This window comes from Humulus lupulus, chromosome 3 (assembly GCF_963169125.1).
Source record: "Humulus lupulus chromosome 3, drHumLupu1.1, whole genome shotgun sequence".
In the NCBI taxonomy this organism is placed as follows: Eukaryota; Viridiplantae; Streptophyta; class Magnoliopsida; order Rosales; family Cannabaceae; genus Humulus; species Humulus lupulus.
Window position 1 is genome coordinate 5,584,025 of NC_084795.1, and position 22,346 is coordinate 5,606,370.

General features: G+C 30.1%; 1 protein-coding gene and 1 pseudogene across 1 annotated transcript; one reads left to right on the plus strand and one right to left on the minus strand.

The window, feature by feature from the left end:
• Nucleotides 1-183: 183 nt before the first annotated feature.
• LOC133821909 (uncharacterized) lies at nt 184-1,478 on the plus strand. Its single transcript, XM_062254082.1, has one exon. The coding sequence runs from the start codon at nt 425-427 to the stop codon at nt 1,103-1,105; it is 681 nt and encodes a 226-aa protein (XP_062110066.1). The 5' UTR covers nt 184-424; the 3' UTR covers nt 1,106-1,478.
• Nucleotides 1,479-3,359: 1,881 nt separating this feature from the next.
• Nucleotides 3,360-7,108, minus strand: LOC133821907 (nicotinamide adenine dinucleotide transporter 1, chloroplastic-like; annotated as a pseudogene).
• Between the last annotated feature and the right edge of the window lie 15,238 nt (nt 7,109-22,346).

A 22,346-nucleotide genomic window follows, 5' to 3' on the forward strand; every position in this document is an offset into this window, starting at 1 on the left:
TGTGTGACATTTCTTTCACTATTTATTTCATCATCAAATGACCACCAAACCAAACATTTCCAATAAAAATTTACCAAATACCAAAAGTAATTTTGTTTATTTTTTCTATTCTTAAACTTGTTTTTTAATCTGATAACACTTTTTAGTTAGAAAAATTAATCAAAGATTTTGTCATTTTCTAGATTTTCTTCTGGAAGAATCAAAGAATCATTGACAATTCTGATCCATTTTAACACCTAAAACCAGTCTAGTCAAGACTGCTCTAAGCTCTTTTTCACAACTTCCCATATATTTTAGATCACCACACTTAGAATTTTTCTCGGAAAATGAACTCACTTTTTTCTCTTTTATTTTCTCTCTCTTTCTTTCTTTATCTTTTTTCTCCATAGATCTCCACCTCCAAGCCCTAATCTTTAAAAAAAAAATGCAATCGAGTCCTAAAAACAATAAATCCTTTTCTGCCCCAAAGAAAAAGAAGCAATCAACAACAAAACCCATAACTCTCTCTCCCCAAACTCATCCACAATCATTATCAAACTCACCATTCAAATTCAAATTCAAAGCTTTCAATTTCACCACTATAAAAGAAAACCCTTACCGAACCACCACTGACCTCAAAACCATGGCTGCGCTTCAGAGATTCAAGCTCCTCGCCACGCAGTGCGGCGTCACACAGAGTCCGACTCGGAGCCCGAGGACTTCGCCTGTCGTCCACCTCCGTCGCCGGAAAACCACCCTCCGCATGCTTCTCGGCCGATCGAAAACCGTCAACTACCGCTCGCCGCCTCGCCATGGAAACTCCAATTCCTCCCCCTCCTCCTCCGTCATCGAGCGGTTCCGATTGTTGAAGGCGGCTCCGCCGGAGAAATCTCCTCCGGTGAAGAGGAACAGTCTGAAGGAGCTTTTCGGGTCTTCGTCTCCGATGGAAGTGGAAGGAGAAGGAGTTTATAAGGAGAATAGATTGTCGGTTATGGTTAGCGGAGGTGGCGGTTTGACCGGTTTGCAATCTGGATCGGGTTCGCCCCGACCCGGTTGGTCGGGTTTCCGTTATAGGTCGTTATTAAGAAGAGCTTGGCGCCCTATGCTGGTTTCTATCCCTGAGTAAAACCAAGTTATTTACTACTGTTATTATTATATTAGAAAAAAATGTTATTAATTTTTACATTTTTGATCCTATTTTAAGGACTAATTACTAGAATTTACTCTAAATTTTAGCTACGGAATGAAATCATATCGATTTGACCCAAAAAAAAAATAAATCATAATCTCTTGCTTTTGTTATTTATATTTATTTTTCGATGGGAAAAGAATTGGGCTTAATTTACTTTGAAACAATTTGAATGGTAAGTTTTATTTGTATTATTTCAATTAAAAAGGCCATTAAATTCCCTATGTATTAAATTTCCAATCATGCTCTGTGCTACTTGTTAAGTGTTAGATAATATCATGTTAATATAGTACAAATTTGCTTTTGATCTCATCTGTTACAACAATTCTAATGTGAAAAGAAAAACAATTTAAATAACTCAATGATTTTAAGGGATTATAAATAAGGTAATTGTTGTAATTTAATAAAAAAGAGTTGTATTTTTTGAATCTTTGTTTTAACTTTATGTTTTTATTTTATAAAATACTTCAAATAAATTTTAACTCAATTTTGGTCATAAGTTTTTGAATTAAAATCACAAATAATTTATCACGTTAACAAATTAAAATGAAAATATTAGCATTATGTCTAATAACTATATTGATATATTCGTTTTTTCTTCATTAAAATAAAAAAAATAATTTGTTTAGTTTAAACAATAAGGCAAAAAGATAATCCCTTAACACTATGTTATTTGGTGCTGTTTCTTTCCATTATTTTTCATGTCGGTCACTTCTATTAAAAATTAAAATAAAAAATAAAATAAAAAGATATGGTATTCAATTTGAGACTAGTGATGTAATATGATGTTCAAAACTAAGTAATATTCCACAAAGTTAGTAAATATATTTTAAAAACCAACAAATGGATTGAGATGACCATATCCCAAAAAACCAAAACAAAGAAAAAGTTGGCTTAAACTACACTTTTAGAAGAGGAACGATTGAGACATACTTAAATTACACTTACTATTTATATATAATGATATGTAATTAAAAATAATATGGTCTCTACTTAAAATTATCAATGATCCTTGCTAAAATCACTGTTAAAATTTAATACACGTTATTATGTGTAAAAAAATGTGTATAATTTAAGTGTGTATCTAGCCTTACTCGAATAGTAAAACGTGTACAAATTATTTTGATTTTCAATAATTGAGATGTTGAAGTACAAGTGGAAAACGTTGTCTACTGCAACTTCTTTAATCAAATTAAAGTTCAATTTTGTAAAAAAAAAAAAAAACAAAAGAGAATCTTTGAAAATGAAAGTAGTATAAGGACCAATGCCATTCTTTTTTTTTACTCAAAAGTTAAAGTGCTGTTTGGACCAGGCAGTCGGCCTGGGCCGTGGCTCGTGGGAGACCATATAACATGCAAATAAAGCTTTCATTTTTATGCCCAAAAAGCATATATTGCGATTAAAGCATTCCCTTCCAAACAAGCCTCCAGTTTCCAATATTTAAATTTTAGAAAAAAAAACTTACTTTTGTATATCCAGGTTTGAATAATTAAGATGTTACACACTAATATAAAGTATATAATTTGGCTGTGAAACTTGTAATCTTGGACCAACAAACAGATCTAAACTATATTTATATTGGGATACTTTTCTTTGTAGGCTAAGATAGATAAGTTTTGAAACAAGATAAGAATCTTATTTTGCTAAAAAGATGGAAAATGATATTATTCAAAGAAAGAAGAAGAAGATGAAGATGAGGGTGGTCCATATTTTGTCTTTCCACTTACTCATAAATCAATTTCATGTGTCATTTCATTCCCATGTTTTAGCTGTTTCATTGGTACATTGAAAACAAAAAAAAAAAGAAAAAAAGAAAAAAAAAAGAATTTACTCAGTTGGTACCCTATGTTTTTGTAAGTATCATTTTAGTACTATTTGTTTTCAATAATACTCATATGGTATCCTGTATTTTAAAATTATACATATTTGATACCTTAGATTCAGATTTGATAGATAAAATTTTGTCAATATGATCAATCTGTCATCAGTTATATGTAATTAAGTAATTAAATTTAAATTTGGAACTTACATAATTGACAGCAGTTTGATTAAATTGGTAAAACTTTATTAATTAAATTTGAATTTAGAGTACCAAATATGTATGATTTTAAAATACAGGATACCATATGAGCATTATTAAAAACAAAGAGTACCAAAATAATACTTTGCAAAAACACAGGGTACCAAATGGTTACCTACCCAAAAAAAAACATATATTATTTGCTTGCTTGAATATTACTTTAACAAAAGAATTGTTCAAACTGTATTCAATCCAACACAGATATTTCTTCACAAAAATGCACTTACAATATTACTTATTCACCTTTCCAATAATCTGATTCAATTCTCACTAGAGATTCACTAAACATGAAATGAGCATATCAATTGGTGTCTTGCTGTTAGCATCTCATTAAATTGGTGTTGTTCTTGTATTTAATTGGGATTGAGATTGTTGCCCTAAAACAGATTTATTATTTTCTTTCGCCGTGTCTCCATTCCCCTCTCGAGTAGGTTTGACATGGCCATCAGATGTTTTTTTGGGGTAGTCTTGTGAATTATTTCTGTCTGGAGGAACAAGCCCCTGCAAAAATCTATGTATCATCTCATAACTCGTGAACGTTATGATGGCCGATGGAGTTGTTCTCAAAAGATTGGTAGCGCAGCCTCGGTAGAAGCCAGGTATACCTTCTTTTTGAAACACCTTCTTAACACAATCTATAACCCCTGCATATCGAACCTCGGTATTTCGTGAATGCCCTTGTTCTTGCAACCTCGAGCGCACAACCTGGGTACAATAGAAAAACAAAACGAAAGCAAATTGTAAAGAAATCTCTCGCTCGGTCACTATTTCAAACAGAGCACAAGAAAGCTAGAGAGAGTCCTCAATGGGCTGTAGATGCTAAACCGAACATACCTCGTGAGGGTATGTCAATAAGGACGCAACTACTTTGGATATTGATGAGGCAAGGGCAAAGTTGCCACTGTTTAGCTTATCGACGGTTGTATTATCTGAGAATTTTAATCTTTAAAATCAGCAAGCTTTAGAAAACAAACGTTTATCGTCCACAAACCCAGTAGAATCATAAACATAATTACTTTTTTTTGCTATGTAATACTTGATCTGCTCGTATGCTGGAAATTGAATCGCAACGTGGCTTACTCCAACCAATGAGGGCAGGACTCCACTGTTTCAAACCAATAAGAAATAGTGTTATGGTTTCTTAAAAGAAAAAATGGAAAGAACCATCAACTGTTACAATCATTAGTTCTTTGTAGCTATACAAGTGGAAAGAGGATTTGACAAATAAACAGCATAAACAAAATAAAGTATTTGAGTCTTATAAAAAAAAACACATAAAAGTTTCCATCAAAAGCCAGACAAGAACTAACCTATATAATCCCCGGAAGCCCTCCTCATGTGCAATTCTGGTTAAAGCAGAAAATATGCTTTTGTAAGGAATTACATCTGGCCTCATTCCCTGTGTCTATAAGAGAATGAAAAAGAAATGAATATACAGAAGTAACATAAAATTTTATATACATGTGCATTAGTATAAAAAATCAAAAATGAGAAGCATCTAAAGTTCCAAATATAAGTACAGCACAAAATCAAGACTCCACATACACTGTATTAATAGCTATGAAATCGAGCCAACATTAATTATACCAAAAGAGGCGATTTTGGGCCAAGAGAAGTATGAAAAAGTAATCCCTGTCTCTTTTTTCATAAACACACACACCACACATAAAGATTATGCTTCTCCTAACATCATGTGCTATTTCCTATAAGAACATACTGAAAAAAACAAGCCCATATCTGGTAAAGGCACACCAAGCATAATACAATCAATTGAAGAAAAAAAAATTTGGCATTCTCTGTATCCTGTATGCCCATGAATCAGGTTAAATATAGATATTTCTTATGAACATGAAGCCAGCCAAAGTATAAAAGTGAATCACATATGCCTATTTCAAAGTTGAACAAATATAAAGCTGCCAAACTTACTTGGAGTCTGGTTTTTACAACCCATAATGGATTTGTTGAAATAGCTGTGGCGGCCCCCGCACCAGCAGCAGCTACCATGTTTGCACCTATTGTGAGGTGATTACTATCGTCCACTACAGTAACACAATGGTGTGTTAAAAGAAATAAAGCCAATATACCCAGAAAAAGAAAGTCCCAAACGGCTCATAATCAAGACAAAAGCTCAGAAGAAGACAAATGAGTTAAGTAAATAACACCATTTAAAAACCAACCATGTGAATGAAGAAGGTGCTTTAGTCGCTCGTAAACAGTGAAGTACACCTGCATATGAAGTTAAAAAAAAATTGTCACTGAGAGATATACAATACATAATATGGAGGGATGAAATCATGAAACAATAAAAAGAAATGATATCAGAAAGTAAAAGTTCCAGAAAAAATATTGTGGCAGGCAAACATTCTACTGAGAGTGAATTTTCAATATTTTCTTAACTAGATAATATGTTAAAGTAGCATCACATTCCTCACCACATAATAAAAGGTTTTACAGGAAAATCAAGGAGGAAAACAAAACTCACCGCCCAATTTGGAAGTAACGCTAGTATGGTTGGTGAAAGACCGCGATACATCCCCCTCAAACCTTCAGTTTTTATTATGTTCTCTAAACTGGAGACAATAACACTACCTGTGTGCAGACCAAAACAAAAGCAGAAACATTGGTAATTTACTATGGATTTAACAATAAGCAACAAACATTAGTAACTCTACTTCGAATTCGATAGGCTAGTATCTAGCACATATGACCAGCAACTAAAATCTGAGCTTATAAGATGCCATTTGATTCTTGATAATCCTTGTGACTAGGAATTCTCTTAAGCAATTTGCTACACATAGTTCTGATAGGCTCATTCCTTTTGAAGTTGTAGGTAGCTAGCACAACTAATTTGCTTACAAAAGATAGAAATCACAACTATTCAATTTCGGTTTTCGAATAACCATCCATTGAATGAACAGATTATTCAAAATTAGAAATACTCATTAAGCACACGATGCTCTACATTACCAGCAATATAGCATAATTTGTTGTAAAGGACACTAGTGTACCTTTGTGACCAGAGGGAACGCCATGGACCTGCAACCTTGTCTTAATCACATCTAAAGGGCACACAAATGTAGCCGCAATAGAACCTACAAACACACACAAATCTCTCAATACAAGAATGAAAGCTAAACAAAAATAATCCCCAAAGATCAATCTCAAACTCCATTTCAAAAATTAAAAACAGAAGCTTTACAAAAATGAAAATCCGTACAACCGTTGCAGTTTTCAACAACTACGAAATGCATGGAATCAACGAGATTATAAACAGTAGCCCTCGAGTTATGGGATTGAGAAATTGAAGCCAAAAAAAACAAAAAAGAGGGACTAACCAGCGGCTGCCCCGGAGCCAGCATGAACGATGAAATCTCTGACCGTTTGCCCGTCTGATGATCCGCCATGTCCGCCCATCTCTGAAGCTCCTCACAATGTTTTAATCAAAAAACCCAAGTGAAATATCATCGTTAGTCGTCGTGTATATATATGTAAGAAACTGCATCTGGGTCTGTTACATTGACCCAAAGACTGGATTTTGAAAAAGTAAAAGTAAGAGAAAGAGAAAGTGAGTGTTGTTTGGGGGGAAGTTCGGTTTCTTCGTAGAAGGGGTTTAAGGCGGTGAGTTTGGACGAGTCGGGTCAGAAGAAGATCAAGACGTGTTTGGTACTCTCATGCGGAGTTGAGAGTTATATCTGAGTATGAATCGAAACGAAACAGGGTTTGAATTTGTTCTTCGGAATTCGTAGGTCTCAGTCTCGAATTCCAAATATAGAAAAGTGTTCGGATTCCACTACTTCTTCACCTCATCCCTCTTACCACTACTTTCTTTTCTTTTTAGTTATTATCTTTCTAATCTTACTTTGTCCATTTTAGACAGTTTAGTTTGTTTGAATTGGTCAATTTGTATTCAATTTTTCACTGTAATATTTAATATAATTTCTCTTCTGTATCTATCCATGTACTTTCAAAAATATTAATAGCATGAGAGTGAACATCTATAGGTTGTGTATCACACAAAATTTCAACAACAAAATTTCCTAACATTTTAGTGTGGGTTGAGTGCTAACTTTGATCTTTATTTATATTTTACAAAACAACATTAAATTTAAGATTTATACAAGTTTGAGTCAATTTGTTTGGATTAATATTATTTTACTCGGTCTCAACTACTAATTATGGTGTTATTTAGTAACAATTAAAAATAATAATTTTTTATTTAATTAATTAAAAATTTGATAATTAAACATAAAATTTGTTTAGTAACTCTATTTTTATTTATTATTTTTTAAAATTTTAATTAAAATTTATTAAAATTTGAAAATATAGGTATTGTTTGGTAACAATTAAAAAAATAGGTTTTTATTTAATTAATTAAAAATTTGGAAATTAAACATGTAGTGTTTTGTAACTCTATTTTTATTTATTATATTTTTAAATTTTAAACAAAATTTATTAAATTTTGAAAATAAAAAATTTTCACCTTCAAAATTTTTTTAAATCATTTTCGACTTTTAGTTTTTTTTCTTCTTTTCTTCAAATCAGCATCTCATTTTATATTGTTAAATAAAAAATAAAAATAAAAGTTATCAAAAACATTTATTATTTTTTGTTTTTAAAAACAAAAAACAATAATAGTCATCAAACATATTTTTATTTTTTAAAAATAGAAATAATATTTTCATTTTTGTATTTAAAAAATTCAAAAACAAAAATTTTACCAAACACAACCATAATTTTTTCACTTTCAAAAATTTTTTAAACTGTTTTCGACTTTTCTTTTATTTTTTTTCTTCTCTTCTTCAAATTAACACTTCATATTGTTAAACAAAAAATAAAAATAAAAGTTATCAAACGTATTTATTATTTTTTGTTTTTAAAAACAAAAAACAAAAATAGTTACCAAACATATTTTTATTTTTTAAAAATAAAAAAATAAAAATAAAATTATATTTTTATTTTTATGTTTAAAATATTCAAAAATAAAATTTTTACCAAACACAACCTATAAATATGATCTTCTGTTTTGTCAATTTGTCAAAAATAGTACCATCAAGCCCAAACTTCATCATAAAATGTGATCAGATTTCAATTGTTAGTCTCGCAATAGCTAACTAAGTTGTAGGATTTAGTTGGGTTGAATGTATTATTTTTTTAATAATTTACCAACAGCCTTTATAATTATATGTGTAATTTACTAAAATAACAACATTGAAATTTAAAATTAATAATATAACCATATTAATTTGATTCTTGTGTTGTGCAATCATGAGAAAGTTTATAATTACATTGTAATTTTATGCTCCCTTCAACAACCATCAATGTTATTTTGCAAATCAATTTTTTATTTAGCTGCGGTAGCTGCTGAATCTTCTACTGGTACATGGACAACTGTATGAACTGACGGGCTTACCAACCTTGATCGCTACAAAGGTCGATGCTTATAAAAAAAATTATTTTATAAATGAAAAACATATAGCATTGATTCCCTCTCTTTTCTCTTATATGTATGATTAGCCTCCGGTTTGTATCATTAAATTAAACCCATTTATAATGAAACAAAATAAAGATAAAATAAAAATTGATAGTTACCATTATAGGTCAATTCTCAGACTTACCAATTGAACATTTACTTTGTTAGTTAAGAAAGAATGAATTTCAATATAGATAGTATACCTATCATTTGATATTGGTATTATATTTTTTTGTACTTTGTATATTGTCTCATTATTTGTTTGGATCTTATATTTTAATAAATTTATTTTTGAATCTTGTATTTTATAAAATTGTTCAAATAGACTCTTAAACTCAGTTTTTGATAAAAACAAAATTAAATATAACAACACAGTTGTTAGGCAAAATGATTTTGTTTTTGTTTTAAATTGTTAGTATGATGAATTATTTGTAATTTTAGCTCAGAAAACTTTGCCCAAAATCGAGTTTAGGATTCTATTTGAATCATTTTAGAAAATACAGGGTTCAAAAAATTATTTGTCAAAATACAAAATCTAAACATGTAATTGGATAAAATACATGGCCAAAAAAATATAAACCGTTTGATATTACTAATTATTTTTTTAATCTAAATTATGAATAATCACTAACATAGGATAAGAGCTCTTTATATCACCATAATTAGCCATGTGTCATACATAATCGCCTAAAAGGAACATTGATATTATATGTTCATTGAATGAAAAAACAAAAACAAATCATTTTGTTTTGACTGGAATAAATATAGTTCATCATTTAATAGGCGATAGTGCAATTCATATCAAATAATGAGGCATTTTCATGTATTTGTACTTTGCTTTTGGACGATTAATTTTTTTTTCCGTTATTAGATTATTGTGTTAGTTTTTAATTAACGTTAAATAAAGATGTGATTAATTAAAACAAAAAACAAAAATCAGGTCAAAATTTCATACCAAAATCATCTTCTTCCTTGGGGTTGTTTGGAAATAACCGTATAGTTATTAGGTATAATTATCAGGGTAGTAATTATATGTCCTAGTAATTATACTATTATTTAAAATATAAAATGTGTTTGTATGTCAAGAGTTAATTATTTATGAATTTTCAATGTTATGTTTAACAAAATAGTTAGTAATTACGTAGTAAAAAAATATTATGTAATAAATATTATTTAAAATTGATAGTATTTAAGTAATTATACAATGTAACTACACCTAATTCTTATAGGGATTGTGAGAATCAAAGAGTGTAATTGAGATTTCTCAATTACCTCTAATTATATAATTATTGTGTAATTACATGTTTAGACAAATATGTCAATTGGAGTAACTTTAAATAAAAGCAAAGTTAATTGTCAAAATACCCTTTATAAATAAATAAGAGAAATATGTTATAATTTATAATAGAAACCTAAAAATGGAATCCTAATTGATTAGGAATCAATTCAAATTGCATGTGAGCATCAAACTATGCTTAGTATCATTCATTCTTATCATCCCAGCATACAAAGATATGAATAGCAAAAAATAGAGGTTGTTTAGTATGGGATAAAATAAATGTGAGAATAAGAATCTAAATTTATTTCTATGTTTGGTTCAAGTTTTAAGAGAGTAAAGTTAATAATTTGTGTGAGTCTCACGTGTATTTTAAGGGTAAAGTGAACCTTTTTTTACACAAGAATTTAATATTATCTCAATTCTAAGTCCCTCTACACTTTCTAATGCAACTCAACTACTCAAAACAAACACCCCTAAAATGGTACTTTTCTAACGAGTTTGTTTGGTATTATTTTTTGTTTTTGAAATTGTATTTTATTGAGATATTCTCTTAATGTTTTGTATATATTGATAACCGTGAGTTTAAGAATTAGATTAGAATTACAGCTCTAGTTTCCTTTTTTCTAGTTTCCTGTTTTCTATTCTTTTGTATATATATATACGACTAAAATATATCAATAAGAGAAAGCCATTCACGATTTCTTCATGGTACCAAAGTCACACAGCTAAGATACACGATCGGCAATGGCTGACGGTAACAATACCACTATGGTTGGATCTTCGGTCAATGGGCAAAGAAACTCTTCCAATGATGCAGCCACCACGTCAAACACTGCTGCCTCTCTTCCTCACCTAAGTGCAACACAATGGCAAACTATCGCTACTATGTTTGGTAATACTCATTCCTCTACCGACCGTTTACATGGTGAGTTTTCCAGGATTTCTTGGATTATTGATACTGGTGCTTCTAATCATGTGACGGGGGATGAATCTTGTTTGTTTAATGTTCATGATATTGCCGCATGTCCCGTCGGACTCCCCTGATGGCCAAAAATTAATTGCTACTAAAGAGGGAAGTGTGAGACTCTTGGAAGGATTATTTCTTAAAAATGTTCTTTATGTCCCTAAATTGCACTGCAACTTAATTTCGGTTACACAACTCATTGATGACATGCACTGTTTTGTACAATTTGCTTCTAATATGTGTGTTATACAGGACCGTCATTCAAGGAAGCTGATTGGAACGGGTGAACGGAGAGATGGACTTTACTACTTCCGGCCACCGTCTACAATGCAAGCTATCTCAGTGGATGGTTCTTCATCTTCGTTGAAACTTTGACATCAACGTCTTGGACATCCTTCAGAGAAAGTAGTAAAGTCATTACCTTTCCTACGTAATTCTAGTGATAAATTAAATAAGGTATGTGATGTGTGTCCTCGTGCCAAACAAACCCGTGATTCTTTTTCTCTTAGTGACCATAAGGCCTCCCGAATTTTTGAATTAGTACATTGTGACTTATGGGGTCCTTACAATACTGTTTCTTCATGTGGGGCTCGTTATTTTTTTACTATTGTAGATGATTTTTCCCGAGCTATATGGGTTTATTTGTTGATTGATAAATTGGAGGTGTTTAAAATGTTTATGTCATTTTTTGCTATGGTTGATCGACAATTTGGTCAAAAGATTAAGATTGTTCGGAGTGATAATGGGACAGAATTTAATTGTTTGCAAGATTATTTTCTTTCAAATGGGATTTTCTTTCAAACCTCTTGTGTGGGGACTCCACAACAAAATGGTAGAGTTGAACATAAGCATCGTCATATTTTAACAGTGGCAAGGGCCTTACGTTTTCAAAGTCATCTTCCTCTTTATTTTTGGGGTGAATGTGTCTTAGCAGCTTCTCATTTGATCAATCGAACACCCTCAAGTGTTCTTCAGAATAAAACACCTTATGAAATTGTATTTCATACTTTGCCAATTTTTGATGAATTGCGAGTGTTTGGTTCCTTGTGTTATGCCCATAATCAACGTGCTAAGAATGATAAATTTGCAAGTCGCAGTCGAAAATGTATCTTTGTTGGGTATCCTTTTGGTAAGAAAGGGTGGAGACTTTTTGATCTAGAAAATAAAAGTTTTTTTGTTTATAGGGATGTTAAGTTCTTTGAAAATCAATTTCCTTTTGCTGAAAATGATCCTTCTACTATTAGCTCTACATATAATTCTGGCAGCATGAGTTTAGGTGATGATGACTTTGATTTTAATCTTTTTGGTGATTCTGAACCATTGTCTAATGAACATGACCCCACAAATGAATCCTCCCCACTACATGTCACCACCCACATTCCAACAACTATCACTTTAGAGCCTACTCTCCCTTTTCCTGTAGCACAGTCTAGCCCGACTGCTGCACAGAGTCCTGTTCAGTCCACATCTCCACTCCAACATCCATCTACAAGGGGGGTAGCAAGGGCTGCTCCGAATTCTATCAATGACACTCACATGGGACGTGGACTCCGTGAAAAGGTTCAATCCACTCGACTTCGTGACTATGTTACTAATACTGTTATCACACAAAGTCCATCTGTTATCTCTCTAAGTTCACCCGCGCTGTCAGCTCCCTCTGGTACGCCCTTTCCTATAACACATTATATTAACTGTGCAAAATTTTTTGCTAGCCATCGGCAATTTCTTGCTGCTGTTACTGCAGGTTGTGAACCAAAATCATTTAAAGAAGCTATGACAGATGAAGGATGGCGTCATGCTATGCACACAGAAATTCGTGCTTTAGAGGATAATGGTACTTGGACTATGGAAAAATTACCTCCTGGTAAACATGCTCTTGGTAGTCAATGGGTCTATAAAATAAAGTACAACTCTGATGGCAGTGTTGAACGGCTTAAAGCTCGTTTGGTTGTTTTTGGTAATCATCAAATTGTCGGGATCGATTATAACGAGACTTTTGCACCTGTTGCAAAAATGGTCACCGTTCGTGCTTTCTTAGCCATTGCAGCATCTAAAAATTGGGAGCTGCATCAGATGGATGTGCATAATGCTTTTTTGCACGGGGATCTCAATGAAGAAGTCTATATGAAGCTTCCTTCTGGTTTTGGGTCTTCTCAACCTGATATGGTGTGTCGTCTTCGAAAGTCCTTATATGGCTTGAAACAGGCACCGAGGTGTTGGTTTTCCAAACTTGTCACTGCTTTAAGAGAGTATGGCTTTCTACAATCCTATGCTGATTATTCTCTCTTTACTTATACTAAGGGTGATACTCAAATCAATGTTTTGGTGTATGTTGATGATTTAATTATATCTGGGAATAATTCCGCTGCTTTGAAGATCTTTAAGAACTATTTAAGCACGTGTTTTCATATGAAGGATTTCGGGGTTCTTAAATATTTCCTCGGGATTGAGGTAGCTCGAAGTCCTGATGGTATATTTCTTTGTCAACGAAAGTATTCTCTTGACATCATTTCTGAGACTGGTGTTCTGGGTGCTAAGCCCGCATCTTTTCCCATTGAGCAAAACCATCGGCTTGCTCATGCTTCAGGAGATTCTTTGTCCAATCTGGAACCTTATCGTCGCTTGGTTGGTCGTTTGATTTACTTAACGGTCACTCGTCCTGATTTGGCATACTCTGTTCACGTTTTATCACAGTTCCTACAAGAACCAAGACAGGAACATTGGGAAGCCGCCTTGCGTGTTGTTCGCTATTTGAAAGGCTCTCCTGGACAAGGAATCTTACTTCGTGCTGATAGCTCTCTTTCCTTGACTGGTTGGTGTGATTCTAATTGGGCAGCTTGTCCTCTTACTCGTCACTCTCTCACGGGTTGGCTTGTGTTTCTTGGTCATTCCCCGATTTCCTGGAAAACCAAGAAACAACCTACTGTGGCACGTTCTTTGGCAGAGGCTGAATATCGCTCTATGGCTTCTCTTACTTGTGAATTGAAATGGTTGGAGGGTCTTCTCCTTAGCTTGGGGATTCAACATACTGATGTTATTGGGCTATATTGTGATAGCCAGTCGGCTCTACATATTGCTCGAAATCCAGTCTTCTATGAACGAACAAAGCACATTGAAGCAGACTGTCACTTTGTTCGTGATGCTATCCAAGACGGCACTATTCTTCCTTCTTATGTTCCTACAACTGTTCAACTTGCGGACATCTTTACCAAGCCCTTGGGGACCCGTCAATTTCAGTTTTTGCTTTCCAAGTTGGGCATTTATGATCCTCATGCTTCAACTTGAGGGGGGGTATTGAGATATTATTGAGATATTCTCTTAATGTCTTGTATATATGGATAACCGTGAGTTTATGAATTATATTAGAATTACAGCTTTAGTTTCTTTTTTCTAGTTTCCTGTTTTCTATTCTTTTGTATATATATACGACTAAAATATATCAATAAGAGGAAGCCATTCACGATTTCTTCATATTTCCATAAATAAAAATTGAAAACAGTTTTTGATTTCAAGAAAAAAAAAAAAGTGTTTGGCTAATATTTTCTTAATTTTAAAAAAAAAATAATTGTGAAAATCTATAATAAATAATAATAGTTAGTGATGAGAAATAAAGCCAATTAACTTTAATTGGGATGGTTAAAAAATCTTATCCCTATTTATAAATATATATTTATACGTATATTAATATTCAATTATAATATGTATTGTGTACCTACATTAATAGAATTGGCCTAAAGATTGAAAATGGAGCTCAACTTTACACCCTCTTGTTCTCTTTTTACTATTGGGATTAGTGGTAAAAAGTAGATTACTAATGGTTGATTATTTTCTTAAGTCAAATACATCAATTGAAAAAAAAAAAAGTATTCTAAAATTGGAGATTAAGTTAAAAAAGAAAACAAAAAAAAAAGAAATATTTCATTTTTAAAAAATTTAAGGAGGTTGAAATGTAATTTTTTTTTAATTTAATTCATTTTTTCTAATAAAAATGGTAATATAATTTTTTTTTTAAAATAAGAGACTTTGAGAGTGTTTGACACTTTAACTAAAAAATTATTTTTTGTTTTTAAAAGCTAAAAACTATTTTTTGAAAACAAGTTAGGTTGTTTGTCATTGTTTTCAGAAAACAATTTTTCAAAACAAAGTTACAAAAAAGCATAATTTTGAGAACAACAAAAAGTTATTTTATGTTGTTCTCAAATTTTATTTTCTTACTTTCTCACTTCTTATTTTTCATCATTTTTTCTTTCAAATTATTTTATCTCATTATCTATTACAAACTTTAAAAATATTTTTCTCTTTGTAAATATATTTGTTAAATTTTTATTTAAGATTTAAAAAAAATAAAACTAAAAAAATATTGTTTTTTGAGATTTAAGATTTAACCAAACACATATTGTTTTTTGAAAACTACAAAAATATTTTTCTGTTCCCATTTCTGATAACACAATTTTAAAAATAAAAAACAGAAAACAATAACCAACATAGCTTGAGCCCTCTAGAGTTTATATCAATTCGTGTCTAAAGATATCAACAAAGTAAAGAATATATGAATCATATTCTCTTTCGAAAAATGACTCAAAATGAAATTCTTGCAAAGTCTACATACCAAAATATGGAACAATTATTTTTTTCTAAGTCTTTTTGGCTGAAAAGAAAATACTTAGAAAAGTTCTTAACGTATGAAATATTTGATATCAGACTGATAATAAGAAAAATCATTATTATTAGGGATGAAAAGTACTTGTTAGTGGAAGATTAGCAACTTCAATGGCGTGTTACAACTTATAACAATTAGTCACAGACAACTAAACTTTCTTTTCCCTCCTTTTGGTGAAGAAGAAAAAAGAAAAAGCTAATAGAAGATCGAAATTATGATGTGTTGGAATATGCTGATAAAAGTAAAACGACAAGAACTATGGCATTTGACCAGTTTTTAAAGATTGGGCTTTTTAAAGTAAGTAGACCCAGTCCAAGCTCAATGTGGGCTGAAATTTAGTCCAAAAGAACCACAGCTTTGATGACCGAGTCCGGTCTCACTGTGGCCCATTAACCCCTTCGTGTCGTACACGACCCATTCTCACCATCTTCTTGTTCTCACCTCCACCTTTGCAAAAGTGTATTTTATAAAATAAGGTTTATATATTTTTAGACTATGTGTTTTGTCTCATTATTTGTTTGGACTCTGTATTTTGACAAATTATTTTTTGAACCCTATATTTTGTAAAATGGTAAAAATAGAACCCTAAACTCAATTTTGATAAAGAAAAAAAATTGAATATAACAATACAGTTTTTAAGCAGAATGATTTTATTTTTGTTCTGAATTGTTAGTTTGGTAAATTATTTGTGATTTTAGTTGAAAAATCATTGACCAAAATCGGGTTTAGGGTTCTATTTTAACAATTTTACAAAACATAGGGTCCAAAAAGTAATTTGTCAAAACACAGGGTCCAAACATGTAATGAGACAAAACACAAGGTCCAAAAAGATATAAACCCTATAAAATAATTTAAATAAACACCTGAATTCAATTTTCATCAAACATTTTTGAATTAAAATCATAAATAATTTATCAAACTAATAACTCATAACAAAAATATAATCATATTGCCTGACAACTGTGTTATTATATTCAATTTTGTGTTCATCAAAATTTGGTTTATGAGTCTATTTGAACAATTTTACAAAACATAAGGTTCAAAAAGTAATTTGTTATCAAACAGGTAATGATACAAAACACAAGATCCAAAATAATATAAGTTGTGTTTGGTAAAAATTTTATTTAAAAATTTTTTAAACTAAAAAATGAAAATATTATTTTATTTTTGTTTCGTTATTTTTAAAAAATAAACATATGTTTAGTAACTATTTTTGTTTTTTGTTTTTAAAAACAAAAAATAATAAACGTGTTTGATAACTTTTATTTTTATTTTTTGTTTAGCAATATGATATGTTAATTTGAAGAAAATATGGAAAAAAAATCGAAAACGGTTTAAAAAAAATTTGAAATTGAAAAAATTTTATTTTCAAATTTAATAAATTTTAGTTAAAATTTAAAAATATAAGAAATAAAAATAGAATTACCAAACATATTTTATGTTTAATTGTCAATTTTTTCCTTAATTAAATAAAAAATTATTTTGTTAAGTGTTACCAAACAACACCATAACTTTTTTTTATTTTTGAAACAAATAAAATTTCATTAATTTGTTAACCTAGAAACAAACAATCCATACCTGTAAAGCTCATAAAGTTATTATAAATCTCACAAAAGATAATCCAAAATAATGATGATATGATGATGAAAAAATATGAAACAATGAGTTAATTTAAACTCTCAAACAAATATTATATGGGTGAGCAACTTTTTAATGATATAGCAATCAAGTAATCTATATCCAAACAATCAATGACCAAAACCAAAATCAAAATCAAAATGTCTACAACTCTGAACCATGAAAAGGGAAAAAGTCTTAACTAAAGTTTCTTTTATTTATTTTTAATTAAAAACAAATCAAAGAAGTGTCATCTCGTAATTATTTTCCTATTATATAATACATGTAATAGCATATCATACTATTTGTTTTTTCAGAAATAAAATTAACTCAAATATTTTAAAATAAAGCATAGTTCAAATACATATATATGATTTTGTAATTATTTTCCTCCAATTACTTTATATAGTACAACATTTTTTGTTTTTTCAGAAATAAAACTATAACTCAAATATTTTATAAAAAATGCATCAATTTTTCTTTCCAAAAAGAAAAAATACTATACACGCCTGTTACTTTTATCTCCATAATAATAAAGAACCAATTTTCTATGTTGGAGAAATGGAGTGGCTAATAATATACCAGTGTTGTTATTTGATATTTTAAGGTGTCCAACAGCACATAATATGAAATTTTATGGTTGGTTAGCAATACCTTTATAATACTTAATAAATTCAAATATGTGAGACTCGATATTAAATTGTTGGACACATTAATTCAATTACGTACATGTCATGTCAGCCACATAATATCTTTACATAAATTCAGTTTTATCTTCTTGGTATTATAAATTGTTGATCCAGAAAAGAACACTTGTACATTATCCTGAATTTATAACCTTAAAATAAAATTAAAAAAAGAAGAAGAAGAAGAAGCAAGGGAGCACAATGAATCTTTGGTAGGGTTAGGGCATGAAAAATGAATAGAAGATTCTGTAAAGGCATGAATGTGAAGATGCAGAGAAGAAGAGAAGGGTCTCACAGGCACAGCTGGTTGGCATATTGGGGCAAAGCTGATGAGTGACAAGGATATGCAATCTTGAATGGTAGAGCTATAGTTGGTATAGGTCTCTTCTTGAGTGGTTGCTTGTCTCTAATTTCCACAACATTGTCTAGGCCCCACACCCACTCTTTCTCTTTTCTATTAATTAGGGTTCTAATACGATCACACTCACCCTTTTCTTCGATGGATTTAAACTCTGAGTAATGATATGTACACCTAAAATATATACACCAACATTACATATAGTGATGTGGCAGTTGAGCCTAGCAATCACATTTATTGAAACTGACACTCTCTGTTTTAAAAAATAGTGATATGTTACTGTGTGTAATGTTTGTATGTATATTTACTTTAATACTATATTTGGCAAGAAGGGTTTTTTGGTGCATGGATTAAAAGGGTTGGAAGGAAAGAATTCGAAGGAGATCGTATCAATATATTATTTGGTATACCTAGAAGGAGGGAGATGAAAATTGGAGGGAGTCCTTCTTTCTCCAAATTTATATAATTCATTCCTTCCAAACATATTTTTGGAAGGATGAAAGAATAAGACAAATTAAAGTAGATTAAATGTTTTAATTATTTTTTTAAAAAAAATAAAAATATATATTTAAAAATGATCATATAGTAATTTTAATAATTAACTTTCTCATCATCATTTTTAATACCAAATAACATAAATGATAGTTATTATCATATCCATTTATCATAATTTCTATTATTCTTAAACTCTCTGTACTTCCTACGTTCTCTTCCCCTTACCAAAATGAATAAATGGAATTTACAATTTTTTTAAATTTACATAATAGTTTTGTTCTGATAATTTTTACAAAGGTCATCAAAAGAATATTATTTTGCCAGTTGACATTAAAAAATATTCTACTTTCACTAATTACTCAATAAATAATCACATACTCATGTTTCATGAATCAGTTTTATCAACCACTAATAAATAATTATCTCATGTCTTATACTTTAAAAGAAATATGTAACTGAAAAAATTCGCATAAATCAGAAATATTTTTTTTTTGGAGTAAAATTAGAAATATATTATATGTATATAATTTGAGTTAAAAAAATCTCTTAACATCACTTTATTTAATAATAAAAAAAAGTTGAATAGTATCCAGACCTAGTCCTGGGCACAAGCGGGTCAGGCGTGTGCCTAGGGCCCCCATACAATGGGCCCAATTTTTTTGAAAAATATTATTTTTTGCATACATAAAATTCTTCAAAATTTTAAAAAATATCATTTTTTATATAATATTTTTAAAAATAATATATTTTGTATAGGACCTCCCACGACTCACAGCCGGCCCTTATGTGTCGTTATTACATAATTGGTGACATTAGATTAGGAGCTAAGAAACTTCAAAAATAAATATAAAGATGTATTAGCTGAAAAAACTTGTCAAATTATTATTGTCTTATTTAAGTAACTTGTACAATATAATACTTTGTCATTGAGAATTGTTCTCGATACTATATTTAAAAGTATATAAAACGAAAGTCTAGTGGTTCTAGCTATCTATGAATTAATAGACCAACCAAATTACAAGCTATGGGAGTTCTCGAAAATATAGTAATTAATAGTGTATATAATAAGGTTGTTGAAAGATAAAACGTTAAGTGTTTTTTTTAATTTTATTTTTAGGTTGCAATAATTTGAGTTGCAGTGAGATTTTCAAGGATTACCTTTATATTTATATTTATATAACACTTTGGCATGTGATGGCTATGGTTCTATCTTTGTCACACTAGACTAGGTGACGATTTTCTCAAACACTTTGTATTCATTCACTCATTTGTTATTTGCTGCCTCTTTAAGAATTATTAGTATACTATTACTTTTGCTTTCATTTCAAATAATAATTAGATTCAAACTTTTAGGTTAATATACTTGTAGATTAATTAATTTATTGGTCGACCCGATTTGTGGTTGAATACTTCAGATCGAACATGGTACCTACTTTTCATACCTATCTAGGTATAGAATAGAGAAAATTAATTACTATATAAGCTAGGGTAGTTATTATTGGTAAGATAGATATATATTATGGGATATTTTACCTATATATGATGAAGAGAATTCTCATATAGGGGCTTCACTTTTAGCTCTACCGGTTATTCTCGACCCGTAAATAGTTTTTGGCGCGATTTTTTTTTATGACTGTGTATATTGTAGCTATTTAGGGTATCCTGCAAATTTTCAGAAAATTCTAAATAGTTTACAGTACCGAAAACTAGGTTCAAACATATTGTTGCACGTGTGACTAATATTTTTTATGCGCGTGGAAAGCAACATGTTTGAACCTAATTTTCAGTACTGTAAACTATTTGGAATTTTCTAAAAATTTGCAGGATGCTCTAAATAGCTACAATATACATGGTCATAAAAAAAACCGCACCAAAAACTATTCGGGGTCAAAAAACTATGAGATCTCTACCAGTAGATTTAAAGTAAACCTCTATAAAAAAATTGCCCAATATCATTATTCAATAACTCCTTATACATGACCACAGTTTTTTCAGGGACAGAAATCACTCACTAAATTACTCGATCGTAGCTTTTGATATATATGATGCGATTTTATTATATATAAAAATGGAATTAGAAAATAATAACTTTGTGTGTGTGTATATATAGATTTAAGTCCATTTCAAAGTTGTCTATATCTTCCAACTGTGCCAATTTTCTTCCCAACTATAATTTTTCTATTTTCATTAATTCAATATACACACCCACTCTTGCATATATTAAATGAATGAATGAACACTTCCCACTTGATTAATAATATTATAGTATTATTATAAGTATATATAATATGCATGTAGCCACAAAACTCTACCTGCTTTCATAACATGTGCTATAGTGACACCAATATGACAATTATATAGGGAAAGACTACGGCGATGATAGTGAGCTGACAAAAATTAATTTCAGTATGTTGATAGTTATAAATTTTAATTTTTTTACTATCACAGTATATATTGTAGTCTTTTAGAACATCCCACAAAATTTAAGAAATTTCGAGTAATTTAATGTGCCAAAAATAAGATTCAAACAGTCGAATTTTCCACGCGTGCCTGGTTTTAGTGCACCTATGCAACAAGTTGTTTAAAACTTGTTTTCCGCATCGTAAATTATTCGAAATGTCTTGAAACTCTGTGGGATATTCTAGATGACTATAATATATATTGTCATAATGAAAAATTAAAATTTATAACTATTCACATACCGAAACCAACTTTTGTCAATACTGTAGTAGTGATTCCTTATATATATATAAATAAATATTAGTAAGTATTTCGAAAAACATAATATCATTCACATCATAATACCATGGTCAAATTACATAAACAATAAAATATTTATAACAAAACAATTATTCGAATGGAGCATACTATAAATGAATTCTTCACTAGTGAAACTAAAGAGCAATTCCATGATACATTAATTATGACAAAATAAACAAAAATAAGTTATAACAAAATTAATTAGAAAACATTGGAAAATCATCCATAAAATAAATATATAAGGAAAAACTAGACTATTAAAAGTAAAATAGAAGAAAGAGGACATAGAAATGAAAAAAAAAAAAAAAGGGTATTATTAAAGCTTGAAATAAAAAAAACACTAATTACCTCATAATAATATTTGCATATATATATATTATTATTATTTATTTGGTCCCAAAATATATTTTCTTGCAATGTTGATATATAATTGATTAGTAATGACAATATTAAAAAAAGTAGGGCATGCATTGATTTTATGTGACAGACATTATTTCCATTGATATTCATTTTTTTTAAATGTGTCGGTTTATATGGATATATGCGTATATACTACTACATCTAATTATATAGATGTGATGTGATATATTATAAATATTTTCAAAATTCGAATGTAAAAACATATGCATTGTTGAAATTTTGGACCTTTAATTTGGTGCCTCATACATTAATGGCTCTGTACCGATCGAATATACAGGATAATAAATAATTAAATATTTACATCTAATTATATATGGATTTTGGTTTAATAAATTAAAAAACATATTGTTTCAGCTCGATCTCGATACTCACATGGGTTACAATTATTT